The 24,313-nt window shown below is 25.7% G+C and overlaps 1 protein-coding gene and 2 long non-coding RNA genes across 4 annotated transcripts; all 3 read right to left on the bottom strand.

Moving 5' to 3' along the window:
• Positions 1 to 575: 575 nt before the first annotated feature.
• On the bottom strand, positions 576 to 4,318 carry LOC114946112 (uncharacterized). Its single transcript, XR_014926421.1, has 4 exons — positions 4,144 to 4,318; positions 2,527 to 3,009; positions 1,483 to 1,941; positions 576 to 1,006 (listed from the first exon to the last, which is right to left on the bottom strand). It is a non-coding gene; the product is annotated as an uncharacterized LOC114946112 (long non-coding RNA).
• Positions 4,319 to 7,573: 3,255 nt separating this feature from the next.
• On the bottom strand, positions 7,574 to 24,307 carry LOC114928223 (aminopeptidase N-like). 2 transcript variants are annotated; one of them, XM_085489782.1, is made up of 6 exons: positions 24,065 to 24,307; positions 22,630 to 22,829; positions 22,200 to 22,505; positions 8,658 to 8,724; positions 8,423 to 8,512; positions 7,574 to 8,195 (listed from the first exon to the last, which is right to left on the bottom strand). In XM_085489782.1, the coding sequence occupies exons 1-6, from the start codon at positions 24,215 to 24,217 to the stop codon at positions 8,076 to 8,078; spliced, it is 936 nt and encodes a 311-aa protein (XP_085345908.1). In that variant the 5' UTR covers positions 24,218 to 24,307; the 3' UTR covers positions 7,574 to 8,075. The 2 variants fall into 2 exon arrangements, with proteins under 2 accessions (XP_085345908.1, XP_085345903.1); XM_085489777.1 differs by lacking the exons at positions 22,200 to 22,505; positions 22,630 to 22,829; positions 24,065 to 24,307 and adding exons at positions 8,809 to 9,114; positions 9,239 to 9,438; positions 9,760 to 10,032.
• Positions 21,239 to 22,108, bottom strand: LOC146724773 (uncharacterized). The gene is made up of 3 exons (XR_014926409.1): positions 22,048 to 22,108; positions 21,815 to 21,904; positions 21,239 to 21,587 (listed from the first exon to the last, which is right to left on the bottom strand). It is a non-coding gene; the product is annotated as an uncharacterized LOC146724773 (long non-coding RNA).
• Positions 24,308 to 24,313: the final 6 nt, after the last annotated feature.

The following is a 24,313-nucleotide window of genomic DNA, read 5'->3' as shown; positions in this document are numbered from 1 at the left end:
TCTCTCTGTCTGTCTGTCTGTCTGTCTGACCGCGAACTGCTTCCACATTTGTGGACTGATTTTCATCAAATTGGTACCAAAATTTCGCAAATTTTCCGGAAAGTGTGATAATGATGATTTTTTGTAAGTTTTACGCATCCACCCACGCAATCGCATATTTATGGACCGATTTTTTTTAAATTGGTATCAAAATGTTGTAAATTTTTGGAAGATAAACACAATTGATGATTTTCTCAAGTGTTACACCTCCACCCACGCATTCACCCATGCGCATGCGCATTTATGGACCGATTTTCACGAAATTAGTACCAAAATCTTGCAAATTTTTCTAAGAAGGCCACTGTGTGGTTTTTTTAAGTTATATTCCACATATCCACACACGCATTTACATCTCGGGTTCGATTCCCGATTCAGCGACTTTCGGACTTATATTTTTCTCTTGCATTTATTTATTTCCGTAGGAGGTTTAAAGAGTTATTGAAATTAAATCTCAAATATGAGATTATTTCATATTTTAAAATCTTGGCCATGACCAAGTAAAATTTGGTGCCTTGTGCACAGATATTTAATTCTAACGAAAAAAATTTAGTTTTGTTGGAATAGCGCGCTGTCTTCCGCGATTGGCTCTTGTTGCCGTTCTTACACTTTAAATTTATATATGCATATATTGTTTATTATTATATACATATGTATATATTGTTAAAAAGAATTTATACATTTTGTAAAAAGAATTTGATATACGAAATTTCTGTTATATAAATGCCTAAGTATGTTATCGTTTTTAAAAAAATGGAAGGTGATAGCGTTAAAAATATTTAGAATAACCTCATTGACAAAATTCGTTGCAAGCAATGTAGTAAGACCTTTATTGAACCAAAAAGCCGATCGAAACGGATTGTTCAAATTATATAACCATTGCTGTGTCACTTTATGTCCTACTAATTGAGCTATTTCAATTTTGTGAGAAACAGGACACAAATTTTTATCGTAAACGATATCCATTTCGCTGAAAATAATATTTAAATGTTAGACTGAGAACTTATATACAAAATAAAATTTTATTTAACAAATTGGTATTGTAAATCGGAACAAATAATATTTTTTGTAATTTTTAATTTAAGTATAAAGCAATGATTTGAGTTAATGCGTAAATCATTGATGAAGAACTTTAGTTTTATAAAATAAAAAAATGTTATTTCTTTATAGCTTTATTACAATTTTAAAATTTACCTTAGAAGATACGATATAACATAAAAATTTTTACCTTTATGTATGTATATATTAGAACAATAAAGTGCAACATTTTGAATTATAATACGAATAAACTTAATTTTTACTACTTAAAATTGTTGTTTTCACAATATCTTATACTTTTGCACGTTTACAGAAACAAAAGATATACCTACATGTTTTTCAGTTTTATAATTTTGCATACTAATATATAATTTTACTTTTAATGTAATTTTAAGCACTTGTACTTACTTATACAAAACAAGTCCAAAAACTATTATGCCATTATCAGGGAAATTTGGAATTGCAACATGAGTCACTTTCGAAATATTGTTCGAACGTTGTTTCCATGTATCTTTGAACAACAACGTGATTTCTTCAGCTACATTCTTTGCAAATTCCATGTGAAATAAAGATTCGTATCTGCACCACATTTCAATGTTTTGAGTATAATTATCAACACGTAATAAGTAATTGGATACAATTATTGTTGCAAGATACGGCGACATTGCAGGTGTGGTATCGAAACGTTTCAATAATATATTGTGCTTGTTTTTTTCTGTATTTCGCAATGGCATATTTGACAAAGCCGTGCATTGATTACATCCTATAGATATGTTAAAGGTTGCTTCTAAGAATAAATACTTTTCATCCCAACACGATGACATTTGTCGGGTGCCTATTATATGCAAATGAGTAGCAGCTACGAAACTATACATTTCAAAGAACATAAATTAATGAAACATTTTTAGCAAACATCAAAATTTTGGAATTTAAAAATGTTTAAATGTAATATATAATTATATGTACTAAACATAAAGAATAATCGTCTTTATATTTAAATTTCATAATATATAATAATTTTTGAAACATTTAATACAAAAATAATATATATTCATTACAAGGTTGCATGTAATTGCACATTGCACATTGATTTTAATTAACATATATTATTTAAGAACTCCATATTCATCTCGACTAAGAGCCAAATGCGATGTTATTGCGACAAATTAAGATAAGAAATTTTTGAAAACTGAGGAATTTGAATCCTATGGTTGGGATCTCAGAAATTCCCCTTGTTCCTTCTCTAAACATCCCCTGTAAGAAAAAGAGAAGGAACAAGGGGAATTTCTGAGATCCCAACCATAGGATTCAAATTCCTCAGTTTTCAAAAATTTCTTATCTTAATTTGTCGCAATAACATCGCATTTGTCTCTTAGTCGAGATGAATATGGAGTTCTTAAAAAATTGGAGAGCTGACTTACAAATATTCTTATCAATATATTATTTACTTACGCAATTTTTTTTTTTTACTTCGAAAATTCTAAAGACTTCATCAGTAAAACCAAAATATTTAATATATAAAGTGTAATTTCCTGGTAATAACTTATCCTTAAAAGAAAGGTCAATTATGTCTTCTTGAATATCACATGTCGGTTTATAAACTGTATATTTAATATTCTCATGATGTTTTTCTAAATTTTTAATTATAACTATATTTTTTAAATATAATTTTTCTGAATATATGTTGTTGATTAATATATTTTGCGTTTTGTTAAGAATGCTTATGCTAATATTGTATTCTCCATAGAAATAATTTTTTTCAATATTTGATATATGCTTGATATCGTAATGGATTGGTTTTATATATTCTGATGGTTGATAGCATAAAGACGATTGATTAGGACTAGAAGCCGTTCCAACGATATACATTATTCCGCTAATTAATAGTAGAAATATCATCGTGTCAAAAAATTTATTTTAGGTCTGTAGAACACACTGTAAGCAAAAGACAAATAGAGAAATTAAATATAGTATTGATGTCTTTTTCAAATCACTAAACGACACAAGAGCGCGCTTGGCGCACGTTTTTGATATTATTTCTATTATTCATTTTACAATTGTCAAATTGTTAATTTTTACGATGACAGTTGTTTGATGCTATAAAAATGATCATAATTTTAATTAGCCAAATTATTATTTCGACTTCTATTTTGTATATATACTGATAGTAGAATACTAATACGTTTGAGAAATACAGCTTAATAATAAGTAAAAATTAAATTTTAATAATTTTTAATTTTAATATATTTGACAGGTTAATTAATTTTAACAACCATTACTGGCTAATAAATATTTAATAATCACCACCCAACGTTTCGACCATGGGTTTTAGTCCTTCTCAAGTGTACTTAAAATTAAAAACTGTGAACATATTATTCAAATGAAACTTCTTGTCAAACCGTGATAAAATATTAGCCAAGGATTATACAACCTATAATATATTGACATCACAAGTAAGTATTAAAATACACACAGATATTTTTATAAATAATAAAAAGTACGACAAATTTTGGAAACAGAATTTTAATAATCTAGTAATAAAAGGACAATTAAAAGTATCTATTATAATATTCATTATCTGTTAATTGCAGTATTTTTTAGTTTCAAAAATTATTTATTCGACATCAAACTTTTGTGGGTTCAAGATTATTTCAACTGTGGCGATAAAATTCATTTTATATTTCAATTTTATTTTAAAATATTAAATTGAGTTGAGAACGAAAGTCGGCGATCGAATATATGTATATATATATCACAACGAGCGAAAGAATCATAATGAACAGGTAAAAACAAAGTATCAAAACAAGCAAAATATAACAACGGACAGCTTAACCGATATAGGCAGGAGAATTGATAACATGTCATTTAGCGAACTCGCTGAAGAGAGGACAAATAGAATTATTTTAAATTATCTCTGGATTAAAATTTACAAATAATTTTGAATAAAACTATTCTCTTTATTCCTATACATATGTTGGAAATTCTATAAAATTCCGTCCTACCGTATGATTAAATTTTCTTGCATTTGTAGACACATGTTTTATATGTATGAAAGTTCTTCTGACTTACCGAATATTTCGAAACAGAATGTTAATTGGAAAACTATATTGATTAAAACTATATATTGTTTTAATAATGAACTGCAGCAAATTAATGTTTTGGAAGTATGCAATGTTGGAAGAATATAATATATTCACACACTTTATTAAAAGTATTATATCTTCACCACCACGTGGTTCGAACGACCACGAAAGACTGACTGATTCTCTGTACGTGTCTTCATGATAAATATAATGTGTTAGGTCAACAAAACTTCTGAGGTCGTTATATGTATATATATTTACATATATATTTGTGTGTGTGGCGGCATTTTTGTGTAACAGTTGTCTTAATTAAGCCTAGCACATTCAAAAGATGCTAAATTAATCAAATAAATAGGCATTATTTATACACTTTTCTCAACACTGACCCCGCTACTATTAGTTTTCATACAATTTTTCATTTTACAAAACCTCTTTGTATATAACATTTGCCGTAAAAGATTTCGGATTTTCTTTAATGTTGCAAATTTATGGAGGTGTGCGACAATGAGATTTTTAAGTTTTCTTTAGACTATTTAAGTCTGTCTGTATGTCTGTCTGTTTGTCTGTTTGACCACTATTTCGAACTACTTTCACATTCCTTGAAAAATTTGCAAAATTGTGGTACCAATTTCGAAAAAATCGGTCCATAAATATGCGATTGCGTGGGTGGGAGTGTAAAACTTAAAACAGAACATCCATCCCCGAAAAATTTGCAACATTTTGGTAGTTGTTTCACAAAAATTGGTCCATAAATGTCGAAGTAGTTCGCGATCAGACAGACAGACAGACGGTGCTTATATCTATAGATATATATATTACTTATATAAAAAAATATAATGTAAATTTTCGTCATATACATGCACTTTCGATAATTTTATCTTAATAATTTTATGCACAAAATATAGTAATATAATTCAATTAATGTAAACATGTTTCATAATTTTAAAAAATGTTCGTAGTTGCACATTGTTATAAATTGCAATTTTCTTTAAATCACTGTAGTGTTTTTTTTTTTATACAAATCAATTTATTCACATTATTTTGTGCAAAAATTTATTCAGCTAAAATAATATCGGAAGAGAAATATATTACAAGATGTTTTATTTTTTTGTCAATATTAAACATAAAACGTTTAAATTTAACGTATAAGACGGGCAATAAGAGCCAAATCGCGGATGACAATGCGTTATCCTAACGAAACTAAATTATTTTTCGTTAGAATTAAATATACTTGGACACGGCCAAGATTTTAAATATAAAATAATCTCATACTTGAGATTATTTCATATTTAAAATCTTGGCCGTGTCCAAGTAAAATTTGGTGCCTTGTGCACCGGTATTTAATTCTAACGAAAAATTAGTTAGGATAACGCATTGTCATCCGCGATTTGGCTCTTATTGCCCGTCTTATACGTTAAATTTATATTTATATTACAGAGCCTTGTTAAACTCTTAAATAAAACGTTTAACAATATAATAATAACTATCAAATCTCAAAAATGCCTCCATCTGAAATAAGACCATATATTTTACGACGCGACGCTCCTTTCAAATTTTATAAATGTTGTATAAAGTATATTTTTTCGAAGAGAAGTTTTGGTTCTGTAATAACGACAATACGTTATTTAAAATGGGTTACTTTATATTTTTTTGTTAGAAATATACATTTATATACACACATGTTTATGCACAATATTGTGCCTACTTACGCCTGTATGTATAAGTATATGTTATAAAATCGTAAATATTATAATTAATTACTTATTAATCACAATTTGTATTATTTTTTCGTTTTTTTATATCAATTTTTTCTAATTTTAAAGTTTTACTACTTTGATCATTTATTACATCGTACTCTGTGTGCAAAACTATAAAGATTTATAACTGATAAAATTCATATCTTCATATAACATTTCTTTAAAAAGTGAATACATTATATTTTCGAAGATTTGTTTTTTTTTTCTGCTCAAATTATATATATACTAGATAAACAATCTGTGAGAATAAAGCAAAAATGATATACAATTTTGAATATAAATCGTGACCTATCTTATCCGATGAACTATCGCGATACGTCAAACCAGATGTGACGACAATTGTTACGAATTTATATTACGAATTTCTTTGTAAAATTAAAATATTCTTTAATTGATAATTATATAATAGTTACTATATTTTTATCTTTTGAACATATATTATGTTATACATAGAAGGCCTCTAAAAATTTTTAACAAAGTTTACTTTATCAAATCTCTCTAATAGCGCAAAAAAATTTTTATTAAATTTAATTAAATATTTAACTCAATACTTCTTTACAATAAATATCATTTATTTAAAACTAATGATATCGATTGGATGTGAAATATATTTATTATTTGATGTAAAAAAATTCTTTTTAAAACGGATATTTATTTGTTTCAAATATATGATTTATATAGCTGTATAGAAATAAAAATTTATTTAATTTAATAATGTTTTCAATGCGCGGTGATACTCTTTTATATGTGTCAATTTAATTTTTGGCAATATGTGAAACATTAAATTCATTTTAATTGTTCAAGTAAGAATTAAATAAATTATCTTTAATTTTGATTTAAATGTTTGAGAAAATTAATAAACAATATTTCTTTTTCTTTTACAATATTTTATTTAGTGTCAGAATTACTGAAATATCAATTAAAGTATTAAATCAGCCGAAGATATCTGTTAAAAATTCGATTTATTCGATAAATTTTTATGGGTCAAAAATTATTTAAATATTACGGTTCCTGAATCAATTATACGTAAAAATGTGCGTATATTACATAGTAGCTCCTTTTTCATATACTAATTGATAAGCTATCTAAAGATTTTAAGATATTTTAATTGTTTTCCGATTTTAATATAACAAAGTTTTATCTTTTTTCGAATTATTTGTTCATGTTGCGACATTGTTGCATAAATTTAATTTTGCTACAAGAGATTCGACATTTATCATTAAAAATAATAAGAAACGAAATAATAGAAAGCCAAATAAAATAGTAAGATAATTTTTTTATATTAAAATTAACCGCGTTGATTGGAAGAAGCACATGTTAGACGCGGACTTATTGTAAACATCAACTTGTGACAAACGTTTTAAAATATGTTTTCTTTGCTAGCTTTGCTTAAATTTTTTTTAAATACAATTATAAGTTACAATTCAGATTGACACATTTTGCAGTATTTTTAAATCTATTAAAAATATCAGCAAGAAATGTTAAATTATGTTGTACAATTTTAAAGTTATGAATATAATTTTATAAATATTAATATTAATATTAATATTTTATTTTTTTTTAATAATTTTTAAAAATTAAAATGTCAATTTACATTACAAGAGAAAGAGAGAGAGAGAGAGAGAGAGAGAGAGAGAGAGAGAGAGAGAAAGAAAGAAAGAATTGTGTCATGTTATTTATTGCAAACTAAAAAATACAAACCAATCACAAATTCTACATAATTAATAACATTAAATGTATAAAATAATTAATTTCTGTAATAGTATATTAGCTAACAAGTGCGGGAGATCATTAATCGGTCGAGAGTGCGGAAGTTTGGTGCACGAAGCGAAGCCGAGTTACGATCCGCACATGTTGGCTACGATATTTTGTGTGACCGGTGCGTGGAAAAAGAGCCCTTTCTAAAATCCCATCATGTACGTAAAGAGCGATTTTCTGCGCGCCGGTTGCACAATAATATATAATTCTACTACTTCAAACAAGATCGCAAAAACATGAGAATCTTGATGCATGCAGTCATATAGGTAAATATAAAAGCATTGGATAGTAATACATCTAAATAAGCAATATTTAAAGCAGTAAAACGAATAGATGTAATATAAAAAAAATTATATAAAGTACTTCCACGTATGCAAAGCTGCAATTTTTTTACATCCACCGATTAGAAGAAAAATCTTGCAAAATATTGTCTCTGCTTCTCGATTTGTTTTTTGCGAATAGTTTTAACCTTGATTATAATATAAGAATATAACTCAATCTTATGTATTACACGGTCATTCATCTAAAACAAATCGTTTTATTAATTATAATATAATTAAATAAATATAGTAATCTCATTCCGCATTATGCAAATTTTAATATATATAAACAAAGATTGTCATAATAAAATCAACATACTAATTATATAACAAATAAATAAATATAAAAATAATATTCAGAAATTAGTCAGATAAAACATAATTTCATTTTCTTTCACTTTCCATAATAATATACATATATTAAATTTACCTCCTTTATTCGATGTTTTTTAAATTGATCTTCTGTGTTCACTTCAATTACGTTAGCTTCTACAATACTTTTAGAGTGTACCTCTATTGACTAAAATGTATAATTTTAATACCATTATTAATAAACAACGTTATGATAACATTATAAAAATTATTTTAAACATTAAATAATAATTATTAATATCGCATTATTATCATATTTTGTATAAATATATTTAAACATGTAAAATTTATACCTTAGCTAAATTTTCGGAATATACGTTATTAATCATAATAATAATTGCTGCAATTATATTAACATTTCTAAAAACAAAAAAAATCAGATGTATATATATATAATACATATAATAAACTTGTACAAATATTTATAAAAGTATGTCATTTTACTTTGGTTTTATTTTGTTAAAATTATCTAATATATACGTCAATATAATTGGATTCTTCGCATGCTTCGTAATAAAATGTAAGAAACTGTTAACAAGAAATTGATATTCCTGTTTTGTATTAATGTTCTGTTTATGACTAAAATAATGTTTGATGAAATCAGTATCTTCAATGCAAGCCAAGTATTCTGAAAATTTAATGTCATCTTTTTCCAATCCTCTAGTATACACTGTTCCAAAAGTGATCTCATTTCTCGTAGTTGTCATCAAACCTCTACAATATGTCCATGCCGTCCACCATGGCAGAAGCCTAAAATATAAATAGAATTTAATTTTTTTATTAAAGATTTTCGTATTAACTTATTTGAACATTATAGGAGATATCTACAAGAAAATTTGATTGAGAAAAACTAAAAATATGTAACATAATTTACCTGTGTTGTATAGGATCTTCGATATGTTGTTCTAATTTATTCTTCGCTTCTTTTATACAAGTAATGTCACCGAAAAAACATGCCCATCTTGCAGCTTCTTGTCGTAAACATATTCTAAGTTCGTCTGGATCATCAATTTCTTCATATTCGATTTTTACAAGTAATTTGTTTAATATGGTTTTTATCTTATCTATTCTATTCTAAAAATCATTAAATATATATTTCTTTATTAATATGTTTATAATTATAATTCATCGACAAAAATTTTAAGCATCCAGTTATGTATCCAATAACAATGTTATATATTAATTATTCACAGTAGTGAATACACTTTGGGAACTGTTCATCGCGTGAGTGATTACTCAAACTAAATTTGTTTGCACATTTATGTGAGTCGTAAAAATATGTAATACTTTATTGCTAGATATATTTCTCTATAAATATTTAAATTATTTGTGATCAATCAGTGTATATATAAATATATAAATGTAATACTTTTATTAAAACTGATTAATATTTACCGCATATTTTTCAGTTTTTTCTTCCACTGGAAAAGTACTAAACATGTATTCCAGAGCTTTAAACATAGGATACCACGCGATATAATCTTTTTCTCTATCCAAATACGATATGATATTCCAGAATATAGAGGCTTCGAGTTGGCCTGCTATCATTAAATGAAATGCATCATCGATAATTTGGGCACGATTAAGAACATGAATTGTCATAAAATTATAAAAGTATAGATAATTTGAAATTTTTTGCCAATTCTCATTATCATAATTAACGCGGTAATATCCTGTCGAACAGTAAATAAATTATAACAATTATTATTATTTTCAATAATTTTATAATTAATATACTTATTTTCAAACATTTTTGTTTAATATTTTTGCTTATATAAATTATAAATTAAAAACGTATCAAAAATTTAATACATTAATAAAATACAAATACATGTAAATAATTAATTATAAAAAATGTTATCCTAATACTTGAAATATAAGAGAAAATAAAACTGTGCAAGATATTGTTATGTATATCATAAAATAAAATTGATTCTAGTTGTGCATAAATAGTAATTATTTTATGCTAACCAATATATAATATAATTTTCGCAGTATGAAACGTTACGATAATTGTATTACCTGCACTTATTATTATTAGTTTTATAAATCTAATTATCTTAATCATTTTTACTCTTATTTGAAGAAAATATTTGTAAAAATATAACATTAATATTGAATGATATTGTTTAGAAAACGGCTACGTGTATATCTTAAATATAACAATGCAGAATATTACACAAAACATTTTAAAACTATTATAGTTATATAATGAATAGCTCAAAATTTTATAGAACAATGAATAAAAAAATAAATAAAATTAGACAAAAAATAGATAAAAAAAATAAAATTATGTCAATTAAGTATTTGTTAAATAAAGATGAGAAATAAGTCATAATAAATCTATTTGTCGATATTTACCAACTTGTTGTATATTGAATATCATCCAATCATTCTCTTGAAATGGGAAGAATATTTCAAAATCCTCTGACACGTCTAAAGCATGATGAATGAAATTGTTAAAAATGGGGAATGCTTCCGCAGTAAAAGTTATATGAATGTAGCCAATTTCTAATATGTCGATATATTGTACCGATACAATTGTTTGGCTCATAAGATCACTATAATTTCGTTCTACTTTAATGAGAGGACAATGCTTTTTCGAAACCCAATATTCTATTCTTGTTAGTTTTAGAGCAAAATCCATTTTTAAAGCAACATCCTTCATAAGGTTTACAGGACCTAGACGATGTGATAGCCTAAATTCACAAAGTATGTAAAATATATATAAAAAAAAAACATTACAAATATGTTAAAATTGTCTGTATAATGTTAATATTATACAAAATTTTGGTAATTATTAAGATATGGGGAGCCACCTTTGAGTTCGATGACCTTGACATTTGTTGTGATCGAAGGTAGCTTAATTCACATATCTCAATAACTACCAAATTTTTAATAAACACTAAGAAGCAAAATATAAAATCGCACTTCTAATTTGCATATATTTATATATCTTATATTTATATTCTAATATAATAAGAATTATAATATAACTTTAAATAAAATTTAATAATTTTATTTATATTTTTAGGTATTATTAGCATTAATACACAGATTATATTTGAGCAAAGTATTGAGAGAGTATAAAATGATTAAAAGGAGAAATAAAACAAATAAGAAGTTGAAGACAAAACAAAAAAAATAATATAAAGGAGATCGATTTACGGAAGAAGAAAATAAAAATAGAGAAAGTAATGGAAAAGAGACATAATTGTTACATATTTAAAAACCTGTTAAATACGATTAGAAAACAAATGTAGCACATAAATGCAGTTAAAAAAACAGATATAGGAATTATAGACAATACAAAAAAAATAAAGAGAATAATAAAAAAATTATTTTAAAAATTATTTTAAAAAAATCAATATAGTAAAAGAGGCCAGCATTTGTTATTTTAAAAAATAACAAATCATGAAACATAAATAAAACAACAATAAATATGTATATGAAAAAATAATAACGATAACAATTTCTTTCTACAAAAATAGTTTTTATAAAAAGAATAATGAAATTAAAAATAATTTTGGTAGAAGATCAGTAAGAACAGAGGAATTATAACACTAACAATAAGAAAAAAAAACATTATGAAATAATGTCAGAAGAAACGAAAGAAAATAAGAGACATTATATAAAATTTGTATACTATTATAAATTATTTAAGATTTCTATAATTTTTTTTTATATTATATTCTATGTTCTATTACTCACGTGCTATTTGCATATCAGCAAATGGGTTTCCAAAAAGTGTCTTCGAAGTCGTGTTGCATCATGCGCAGTATAAAGGGTGCTATAATTTACATCAAAATTATAAATTAGATATTTTACAAATGTATATTTAATATAATGGTTACATAGTAACTTTATAAAAAAAAAATTATAATATATATGTATATACAGGATAATAATCGCGTAAGAGTGAAATGTTTTTTATTGCCGCACTGTTTATCATTCTATTTTATAAGTAAACTTCTCGTTGATACTTACGAAGATAGCAAACTTCAAAGGACCATTCAATTAATTCCCTGTACCTACATAAGTGCGGCTATCACCAAACACTGTGTGTGTGCATTTGTGTGTGTGTGTGTGTGTGTGTGTGTGTGTGTGTGCGCGCGCGCGCGCGCGCACATGTGTACTTTTATAAATATAATATTAAATTAAAATTCAAATAAAGAATTAATTATCTTCTAATTTTACAGATATTTTAAAATATTACCAGTTAAAAATTTAAGCGGACTATTTTATTATATTACGTTATACCTCTGATGGATTCGCGAATTTTAAATAAACTGTCATCTTGTGAAACAGAATTCCATATACGATAATCATTATCCAAATAAAAAGAAGTATGTTGATTTTGAACAACAAATAAATTTATTGTTCGATTATCAGGATACATCTATAGAAGAAAAATAATTAATACATATCGATATAACCGCTCTGATAAAACTTGCATTATAAAGAACTACTAATATCATTAGCGGGTCTTCTACGTTAAAAGAAAACACTTTCTCATTTTAAAAAATACATTAAAATAAATATAAATAATAAAATCTAAAATTTTGTATTAATATAATTAGCAAATATATATTATATATTTTTTTAAATTATTGTCTCATGATATTATTGCAAACTTTTTTTTACCAAATTTAATTAAATAAATATCATGTATACTCGTTTTTTATTAATTTATTTTATTTTATATTACATAAAAATTTTAAAATATGAAATAGTGGTGTTAAAAGAATAAAAATGTTTAATAAATTAATTATAATTATATGTGTATGTAAACATGTGAAAAAAGTATTTTTTTCAAACAGTTAATTATTTTAAATAATGCTAAATATGTTCTCAAGACAATTTACAAAGAATGCATATAGATTTTGTAAAAAAAGGTTTAATTTAAAATCGGGATAGAGTTGAAAATATTTAGAATAACGTACCTCATTGACAGCATACGTTGCAAGCAATGTAGTAAAAGCTTTATGCAACCAAGAAGCAGATCGAAAAGGATTGTTCAGATTATAAAACCATTGCTGTGTCACTTTATGTCCTACTAATTCAGCTATTTTAATTTTGTGAGCATTAGAATATAAATTTTTATCGTAGATGATATCTGTTTCCCTGGAAATTATATTTTAATGTTAAGACTCAGAACTTATATATATATAGAAAATAAAATTTTATTTTTGTTACACTTTTTTAATTTAATTGTTATTTGTACGATTTACAAAGTCATGGGTACAATTTAGCAAATCAGTATTGTAAATTGTATCAAATAATATTTTTTTATTTTTTAATTTACAATATGAAGCAACGATAAATTTCTGTTAATGTGTATATCGTTGAAAAAGAACAATAATTTGAAAAATTAAAAAATGTAATTTCTTTTATAGCTTTATTGCAGTTTTAACATCTACCTGAGAAGATACGATTTAAGGGGTAACACCACTGTAAAATTTTCAAAAAATCGATTTTTTTTTGGGCTTAAAAAATCCTTTGAACCCTGTAGAATACGAGGAAAAAACTTTTATACGTGAAACTAATTTTTTTCATCGAAATTCCTAGCTATGTACTGAACGAGTCGGGCGACTCCGAAACGGCTACCTGCTCCGGGTGGAAACCTGTCGAGAGAGTAGTGCATAATACCTTGCTTATTGATTTCTAAGTTATGTGAGACACTACTAGATGAAATATATCTAGATATATGAAATATATCTAGATATATCTAAAATATATCTAAAATATATCTAAAATATATCTAAATATATCTAAATATATCTAAATATATCTAAATATATCTAGATATACGAAATATATCTGGAAATGGAAATTGGCGTCGAAGCATATAATTTTTGCATCGAATCCGATGCAAAACGAATCAAGCACGCAGAGGCACAATTATCAGATGCAGCAAAAAAAGCGCGCTCTGGCATAACATCTGCGAGGAAAGAAATGGAGGACGAATATTCCAACTTAGAAGGGCAGCTTTACGGTGCTGGGATTGCAGACTAATAGTAAAAATTTTTTTTGAGTCGAATTTTAAATTTTTTCATGTTATAATACAACTCCAAACTTTAAACGCGTTTTTCTCGAAACACGTTTTTTCAACGCGGCAAGCAGTATAACTCTAACAATTTTTAATATTTTCACTTGAATTTTTTACTGTACATTCAAAACAACATTTCGAAGTACAATACGTATGGAATTTTTGATACGTTGCTCTAAACATTTTTTATTGCCAAATAATGTCACTTTTTTTTGTCGAAAAATGAACGACTTTATTCAAATGCTCGCCAATCACTCAAAAATCAATATTTCTAAAATCCCATACGTATTGTACTAGATATACCATTGAAGATCATGAGGAATTTTTTTATTTGTTCTTGGTTCAAATTTCCAACGGCTACACTGCTTGCCGCAGACCCCTTTATTTAAAGGAGCATCAGGGAATATGGCTGCCATTCCGCCATTTTGTAATATTATTTTATGAAAAAATTTTTACAAGTACTTCAATATATGCTTATTAACTTCACGGAGTATTAATACTTTATTTCATTTCCTTTCATTAAAAAAAAAATGTCGAAAAAGTGCAATTTTTTGGGCCGTTACAGTGGTGTTACCCCTTAACATACATACTTTATTCTTTATTCAAACGGTATACTTTAATCAGAAAGAAATATTTTTATCGGCTCTCAATATTAAGAATATAAATATGATGTTTTTTAAATCGGCCAACAGAGCCAAAGCACGAAAAATTAATTATTCTTTGGTATACTTTAACTTTGTAATAATATGAATAAACTTAATTCTACAAAAATTGTTTTCGCAATTCTTTATACTTTCGAATGTATACAGAAACAAAAAATACACATGTTTTTAAGTTTTATAATTTTGTATATATTAATATAATTTTATTTTTAAAGTAATTTTAAGCACTTGTACTCACTTATACAAAACAAGTCCTAAAACTATTATCCCATTATCATGAAAATTTGGAATTGCAACATGAGTCACCTTCGAAATATTGTTCAAATGTTGTTTCCATTCATTTTTAAACGACAACGTGATATTTTCAGCTACATTTTTTGCAAATTTCATGAGGAACACAGATTCGTTTCTGCACCACATTAGAATGCTTCGAGTATCATTATCAACACATAATAGGTAATTGGACACAATTATTGTTGCAAAATACGGCGACATTGAAGGTGTGGTGTCGAAGTGTGTCCATAACATATTGTACCTTTTTTTTCCGTATTTCGCAATGGCATATTTGACAAAGCCGTGCATTGATTACATCCTATAGATATGTTAAAGGTTGCTTTTAACAATGAATTCTGTTGATCCCAACACGAAGGCAATCGTTGGGTGTTTATTATATGGAAATGAGTAGCAGCTATCAAACTATATATTTCAAAGAACATAAATTAATGAAACATTTTTAGCAAGCATAAAAATATTGGGATTTAAAAATAATATAAATGTAATATGTAATATAATGTACTAAAAATAAAGAATAATCGTCTTCATATTTAAATTTTATAATATATAATAATTTTTGAAACATTTAATACATAAATAATGTATATTAATTACAATGTTTTATATAATTGCATAATGTACCTTTTTATTAAACATATACTATTAATATGTATTTACTTACGCAGTTTTTTCTTTCATTTTGAAAATTGTAAAAACTTCATCAGCAATACCATAATATTTTATATTTAAAGTGAAATTTCCTGGTGATAATTTATCCTTAAAAATAATATCAATTGTGTCATCTTCAGTAGTATTATATGTTGGTTTGTAAACTGTATCTTTATCATTCTCATGATTTTTTTCTACATTTGTAAATAAAACTATATCTTTAATACTTAATTTTTCTGAATGTAAAAGTATATGTTGCGTTTTGTTAAGAATGCTTATGCTGATATTGTATTCTCCACAGAAAATATTTCGTTCAATATGTGATATATGCTTGATATCGTAATGGATTGGTTTTATATATTTTGATGGTTGATAGCATAAAGATGATTCATTAAGAACAAAAGCCGTCTCAGCGATAAACATTAGTCCGCTACTTAATAATAGTTTTAGGCATATCATCATGTCGGAAAAGGACTATTTATTTTAAATCTATAAAACTCTAAACAAAAGATAAATATAGAAATTAAATATAGTTTTTCTGTTTTTTTAATCACTAGACGCGATATAAGAGCGCATTTTCTTTTATAAAAAATGATTTCTATTATTTATTTTACATTTGTCAAATTGTTAATTTTGACGATGACAGTTGCTTGATGCTATGCATAGGATCATAATTATAATTTGCCGAATTTTAATTATGCACATAACTTTAATTAGCCGAATTTCTATTTTAACAATTATTTTATATAAATACTGATGGTAGAATACTAATACATTTGAGAAATACAATTTAATAATAAGTAAAAATTAAATTTTAATAATTTTTAATTTAAATATATTTCAAACGTTTCAACTTTAATGGAATACCTTATTAATCGATATAAACTAATATTTATGCGTTTTTAATATTAACATGCGTTTTAAACGTTTTATATACAATATTTATGTAAAAAATTTTACGTAAAATATTTAGTATTATGTCTACTTCTAACTTATATGATTAATATAATTCTATTTATTTTTAAGTGTTGTATTTATATTCCCAGTGAGAAATGATGGTCAAATTGACGTCGATTCGTCGTCGAATCGATGTCGAACCGATAACGATTAAACCAATTATTTCTCAATGGGATTCATTTCACACTTAACAAAATTAATTTTTTCAAACTTTCATTATACCTCAAGAGGATATATCGAATACAGATTAAAAACAAATGTTCTATTCTTTATTTTTCTTCATTATATATATAATTTTCAGCAACAAAAATTAATATTTAATTTTTTATTCTTGATAAAGTTATTTTACTTAATGTCAGAACAACTTCAAAATCAATTTAAATATTAAAATACATACAAATATTTTTTTATAAATAATAAAAAGTACGTAGAATTTTGGAAAACAGAATTTTGATAATTTAGTAATGAAAGGACAATTAAAAGTGTCTATTATAATATTTACTATCTGTTAATTGTATCATTTTCAAGTTTCAAAAATAATTTATTTGATATCAAACTTATGTGGGCTCAAGATTATTTCAACTGTGGTGATAAATATTCGAACTACAACCCCAACTAAAATTCATTTTATATTTCAATTTTATTTTAGAATATTAAATCGAATTGAGAACAAAAGTCGGCGATCGAATATATGTATATATATGACAACGAGCAAAACAATCATAATGAACAGGTAAAAGCAAAGTATCAAAACAAGCAAAATATAACAACGGACAGCTTAATCGATATAGGCATAGGTGACCGAAGAATCGATAGTTTGTCACTCAGTGAACTCGCTGAAGAAAAAAACAAATAGAATTATATCTCGCAAGCAAAAGTTATACCTCGCGGTTATTGCAAGTCATTTATATAATATTTTAAATGCAGAATTAAAGTGAATAACGATAATATAACGTCTCTAAATTTATTTCAACATTTTATTTATTAAAACTTATAATTCGCCAAACAACATACAATTCGTAAAATATTATACAATCGATATTATTTTAAATTATCTCTGGATTAAAATTTACAAATAATTGTGAATAAAACTATTCTCTCTATTTCTATACATATGTTGGAAATTCTATAAAATTCCGTCCTACCGTATGATTAAATTTTTTTGAATTTGTAGACACATATATGTTTTATATGTATGAAAATTATATTGACTTACCGAATATTTCGAAACAGAATGTTAATTAAAAAATTATATTGATTAAAACTATATATCGTTTTAAAAATAAATTGCAGCAAATTAATGCTTTAGAAGTATGCAATGTTGGAAAAATATAATATATTCACACACTTTATTAAAAGTATTATATCTACCACCACGTGGTTCGAAAGACCACGAAAGACTGACTGATTCTCTGTACGTGTTATCATGATAAATATAATGTGTTAGGTCAATAAAATTTCTGAGGTCGTTATATGTAGGTATATATATACGTATTTGTGTGGCGGCATTTTTGTGTAACAGCTGACTTAATTAAGCCTAGCACATTCAAAAGATGCTAACCTAATCAAATAAATAGGCATTATTTATACACTTTTCTCAACACTGACCCCGCTATTATTAATTTTCATACAATTTTTCATTTTACAAAACCTCTTTGTATACAACATTTGCCGTAAAAGATTTCCGATTTCCTTTAATGTTGCAAATTTTTCGGGGTGTGCGACGATGAAGTTTTTAAGTACTATTTAGAGTATTTAAGTCTGTCTGTATGTCTGTTTAATTACTATTTCGAACTACTTTAACATTCTCTGAAAAATTTGCAAAATTGTGGTACCAATTTCGAAAAAATCGGTCCATAAATATGCGATTGCGTGGGTGAGAGTGTAAAACTTAAAAAAAAACATTCATCTTCGAAAAATTTGCAACATTTTGGTAGTTGTTTCACAAAAATCGGTTCATAAATGTCGAAGTAGTTTACGATCAGACAAACAGACAGACGGTGCTTATATCTATAGATATATATATTACTTATATAAAAAAATATGATGTAATTTTTCGTTATATACATGCACTTTCGATAATATTATCTTAATAATTTTATGCACAAAATATAGTAATATAATTCAATTAGTGTAAACATGTTTCATAATTTTAAAAAATGTATGTAGTTGCACATTATTATAAATTGCAATTTTCTTTAAATCAACTGTAGTGTTTTTTTTTATACGAATCAATTTATCCACATTATTTTGTGCAGAAATTTATTCAGCTAAAATAATATCGAAAGATAAATATATTACAAGATGTTTTATATTTTTGTCAATATTAAACACATAAAACGTTTAACAATATAATAATAACTATCAAATCTCAAAAATGCCTCCACCTGAAATAAGACCATATATTTACGACGCGACGCTCCTTTCAAATTCTATAAATGTTGTATAAAGTATATTTTTCGGAAGAGAAATTTTGGTTCTGAAATAACAATACGTTATTTAAAATGGGTTACTTTATATTTTTTTGCTAGAAATATACATTTATTTATATACATGTTTATGCACAATATTGTGTCTACTTACGCCTGTATATGTTATAAAATCGTAAATATTATAATTGATTATTTATTAATCACGATTTGTACTATTTTTTCGTCTTTTTATATCAATTTTTCTCTAATTTTAAAGGTTTACTACTTTGATTATTTATTATATCGTACTCTGTGTGCAAAACTATAAAGATTTATAACTGATAAAATTAGTTTTTTCATATAACATTTCTTTAAAAAGTGAATACAAAATATTTTCGAAGATCTGTTTCCTTTTTTTTCTGCTCAAATTATATATATACTAGATAAACAAACTGTGAGAATAAAGCGAAAATGATATACAATTTTGAATATAAATCGTGACTTATCTTATCCGATGAACTATCTCGATACATCAAACCAGATGTGACGACAATTGTTGCGAATTTATATTACAAATTTCTTTGGAAATTAAAATATTCTGTAATTGATAATTATATAATAATTACTATATGTTTATCTTCCGAACATATATTATGTTATACATAGAAGGCCTCTAAAAATTTTTAACAAAGTTTATTTTATCAAATCTCTTTAATAGCGCAAAAAAAATTTTATTAAATTTAATCAAATATTTAACTCAATACTCTTTTATAATAAAAATCATTTATTTGAAACTAATGATATTGATTAAATGTGAAAAACATTTATTGTTTGATGTAAAAAAATTCTTTTCAAAACAGATAAATATATTTATTTGTATCAAATAAATGATTTATATAGCTGTATAGAAATAAAAATATTTTTTAATTTCATAATTTTTGCAATGCGCGGTGATACTCTTTTATATGTGTCAATTTAATTCTTGGCAATATGTGAAACATTAAATTTATTTTAATTGTGCAAATAAGAATTAAATTAAATTATCTTTAATTTTAATTTAAATGTTTGAGAAAATTAATAAACGATACTTCTTTCCTTTTTACAATATTTTATTTAGTGTTAGAATTACTGAAATATCAATAAAGTATTAAATCAGCCAAAGATATCTGTTAAAAATTCGTACTATAAATTTACACACACAGCATGTCTTTAGTTTAATTTTATTTTCTTTTATGTAATTGATGTAAATTATAATATTTTTAAGTTTCAAAGGCATTTTATTCGATAAATTTTTATGGGTCAAAAATTATTTCAATATTACGGTTCCGGAATCAATTATACGTAAATATGTGCGTATATTACGTATAGTAGCTTTCTTTACATATTCTAATCGATAAGCTATAAAATATTTTAAATAAGATTCGACATTTATCATTAAGAATAGTAAGAAACGGAATAATAAAAACTTAAATGAAGTAATAAGATAATTTTTTAATATTAAAATTCATCGCGTTGATTGAAACAAGCACATGTTAGACGCGCACTTATTATAAACTTGTGACAAATGTTATTGCTGTGTTATTGCTATGTGACAAGTTATGCAATATTGTTTTGACCTTGCAGTTTTATATCGTTATTTTTAATATTTTTTATTAATATATATATATATATATATATATAATATATTAAGATTAATATTTTATTTAAATAACTTTTTAAAATTAGAGAGAGAGAGAGAGAGAGAGAGAGAGAGAAATGTGTCATGTTATTTATTATAAACTAAAAAATGCTAATCAATCACAAATTCTACATAATTAATAATATTGAATGTAAAAAATAATTAATTTCTGCAATAATATATAATTTTACTACTTCAAACAAGATCGCAAAAACATAAAAATCTTGATGCATGCAGTTATAACGTTTTGTAAATATAAAAAGGCAAATATATAAATCGGATAGTAATACATCTAAATAAACAATATTTAGAGCAGTAAAAGATATAGTAGATACAATATAAAAAAATTATTCATATAAAGTATGTCCACGTATGCAAAGCTGCAATTTTTTTACATCCACCGATTAGAAGAAAAATCTTGCAAAATATTGTCTCTGCTTCTCGATTTGTTTTTTGCGAATAATTTGAATCTTGATTGTAATATAGGAATATAATTCATCCTTATCTATTACACGGTCACTCATCTAAAACAAATCGTTTCATTAATCATAATATAATTAGATAAATATAGTAATCTCATTCCGCATTATACAAATCTTAATATATATGAACAAAGATTGTCATAATAAAATCAACATACTAATTATATAACAAAGAATCAGATATAAAAATAATATTTAGAAATTAATCACACAGATAGAACAATTTTTCATTTTCTTTCGCTTTCCATAATAATATTTATTAAATATACCTCCTTTATTCGATGTCTTCTAAATAGATGTTCTGTATTCACTTTAATTACGTTAGCTTCTACAATAATTTCAGATTGTTTCTCTATTAACTAAAATGTATAATTTTAATACCATTATTAATGAACAACGTTATGGTAACATTATGAAAATTATTTTAAACATTAAATAATAATTATTAATATCACATTATTATCATATTATGTATACATATTTAAACATGTAACATTTTTACCTCAACTAGATTTTCGGAATATACGTTATTAATCATAATAATAAATGCTGCAATTATATTAAGATTTCTAAAAACAAAAAAAATCAGATGTATATATATAATACACATAATAAACTTTTGTACAAAATATTTATAAAAATATGTCACTTTACTTTGGTTTTATTTCGTGAAAATTATCTAATATATACGTCAATATAATTGGATTCTTCGCATGCTTCGTAATAAAATGTAAGAAAGTGTTAGCGAGAAATTGATCTTCCTGTTTTGTATAAGTGACATGTTTATAACTTAAATAATGTATGATGAAATCAGTATCTTCAATGCAAGCCAAGTATTCTGAAAATTTAATGTCAGTTGTTTCGAATCCTCTTTTATACACTATTCCAAAAGTGGACACATTTTTCGTAGTTATCATCAAACCTCTACAATATGTCCATGTCTTCCACCATGGCAAAAGTCTAAAATATAAATAGAATTTAATTTTATTATTAAAGATTGGCGTATTAACTCATTTAAATATTATAGGAGATATCTACAAGTAAATTTGATTGAGAAAAAATAAAAATATGTAACATAATTTACCTGTGTTTTATAGAATCGTGGAGATGTTGTTTTAATTTATTGTTGGCTTCTTCCATACAAGTGATGTCACCGAAAAAACATGCCCATTTTGCAGCTTCTTGTCGTAAACATATTCTAAGTTCGTCTGCATCATCAATTTCTTCATATTTGATTCTTGCAAGTAAGTTGCTTAATATGAATTTTAGCTTATCTATTCTATCCTAAAAATCATTAAATATATATTTCTTTAATATGTTTATAATTATAATTCATCGACAAAGATTTTAAGCATCCAGCTATTTATCCAATAACAATGTTATATGAGGTGTGTTCAAAAAGTATCGCGAATTTTGAATTTCTGCGGGTTACGTATATTCGATTTTCGATTTTTTTGTGGCGTTATGTTGGTACTCATGTTTCTCATTTATGCCGACAAGTACGGCCATTTTGAATGTTCAGTTAATTTTTGACAGCTGCTTTGCTTGCACGTGTTTTGGCTCGTCTTCGATTTTTGCCTATTCCAAAAAATGGATCAAAGAATCTGTATCAAATTTTGTGTGAAAAACAAAATTAAGTGCGCGGACGCATTCCGAATGTTGACTGTGGCATATGGTGAAGCTACCTTGGACCGAAGCAACGTTTATCGGTGGTACAAAATGTTTTCCGAGGGCCGAGAAGATGTGAACGACGAAGAGCGTGCCGGACGCCCGAGCACGTCAACAACAGACGAAAACATTGATGAAGTGAAGAAAATAGTATTGGTCAATCGTCGAATCACCGTTAGAGAAGTTGCTGAGGACCTAAACATATCGATTGGCTCATGCCATTCGATTTTTACCAATGATTTGGGCATGACACGGGTCGCCGCGAAATTCGTACCAAAATTGCTCAATTTTTGGCCAAAAACAACACACTAATAATGCCGCAGCCACCGTATTCCCCAGATCTGGCCCCCTGTGACTTTTTCTTGTTCCCGAAACTGAAGAGGCCCATGAAAGGACGACGCTACGCTACGATTGAGGAGATAAAGACGGCATCGAAGGAGGAGCTGAACAAAATCACAAAAAATGATTTTTTGAAGTGCTTCGAGGATTGGAAAAAACGTTGGCACAAGTGTATAATATCTGGTGGGGATTACTTTGAAGGGGACAAAATAGATATTCATGAATAAATAAATAATTTTTGAAAAAACACAAAATTCGCGATACTTTTTGAACACACCGTACAATATATTAATATTATTTACAGTAGTGAAAATCATACACTTTGAAAACTGTTCATCGCGTGAGTGATTATTCAAACTAAAATGTTTGCACATTTATCTGTGACGTAATAATATGTAAAACTTTATCGCTAGATATATTTCTCTATAAATATTTAAATTATTTGTAATCAATCAGTGTATATATAAATATTTTTAAATGTAATACTTTCATTGAAATTGATTAATATTTACCGCAAATTTTTCAGTTTTTTTTTCCACTGGAAAAGCACTAAATATGTATTCCAGAGCTTTAAACATAGGATACCATGCGATATAATCTTCTTCTTCATGCAAATACGATATGATATCCCAGAATATAGAGGCTTCGAGTTGGCCTGCTATCATTAAATGAAATGCATCATCGATAATTTGGGCACGATTAAGAACATGAATTGTCGTAAAATCATCATTGTATAGATAATCTGAAATTCTTCGCCAATT

Source organism: Nylanderia fulva, unplaced genomic scaffold, assembly GCF_048542155.1.
Source record: "Nylanderia fulva isolate GAGA-0341 unplaced genomic scaffold, ASM4854215v1 Scaffold1174, whole genome shotgun sequence".
Classification (NCBI taxonomy): domain Eukaryota; kingdom Metazoa; phylum Arthropoda; class Insecta; order Hymenoptera; family Formicidae; genus Nylanderia; species Nylanderia fulva.
This window is presented reverse-complemented; position numbering and strand designations above follow the sequence as displayed.

Coding starts and splice junctions, on each gene's coding strand:
- LOC114928223 (XM_085489777.1), bottom strand. CDS start 9,966: ATGACAATTCATGTTCTTAATCGTGCCCAAATTATCGATGATGCATTT. Junction 9,115..9,238: donor GAAGATCCTATACAACACAG/GTAAATTATGTT, acceptor TTTATATTTTAG/GCTTCTGCCATGGTGGACGG. Junction 8,725..8,808: donor TTTAACAAAATAAAACCAAA/GTAAAATGACAT, acceptor TTTTGTTTTTAG/AAATGTTAATATAATTGCAG.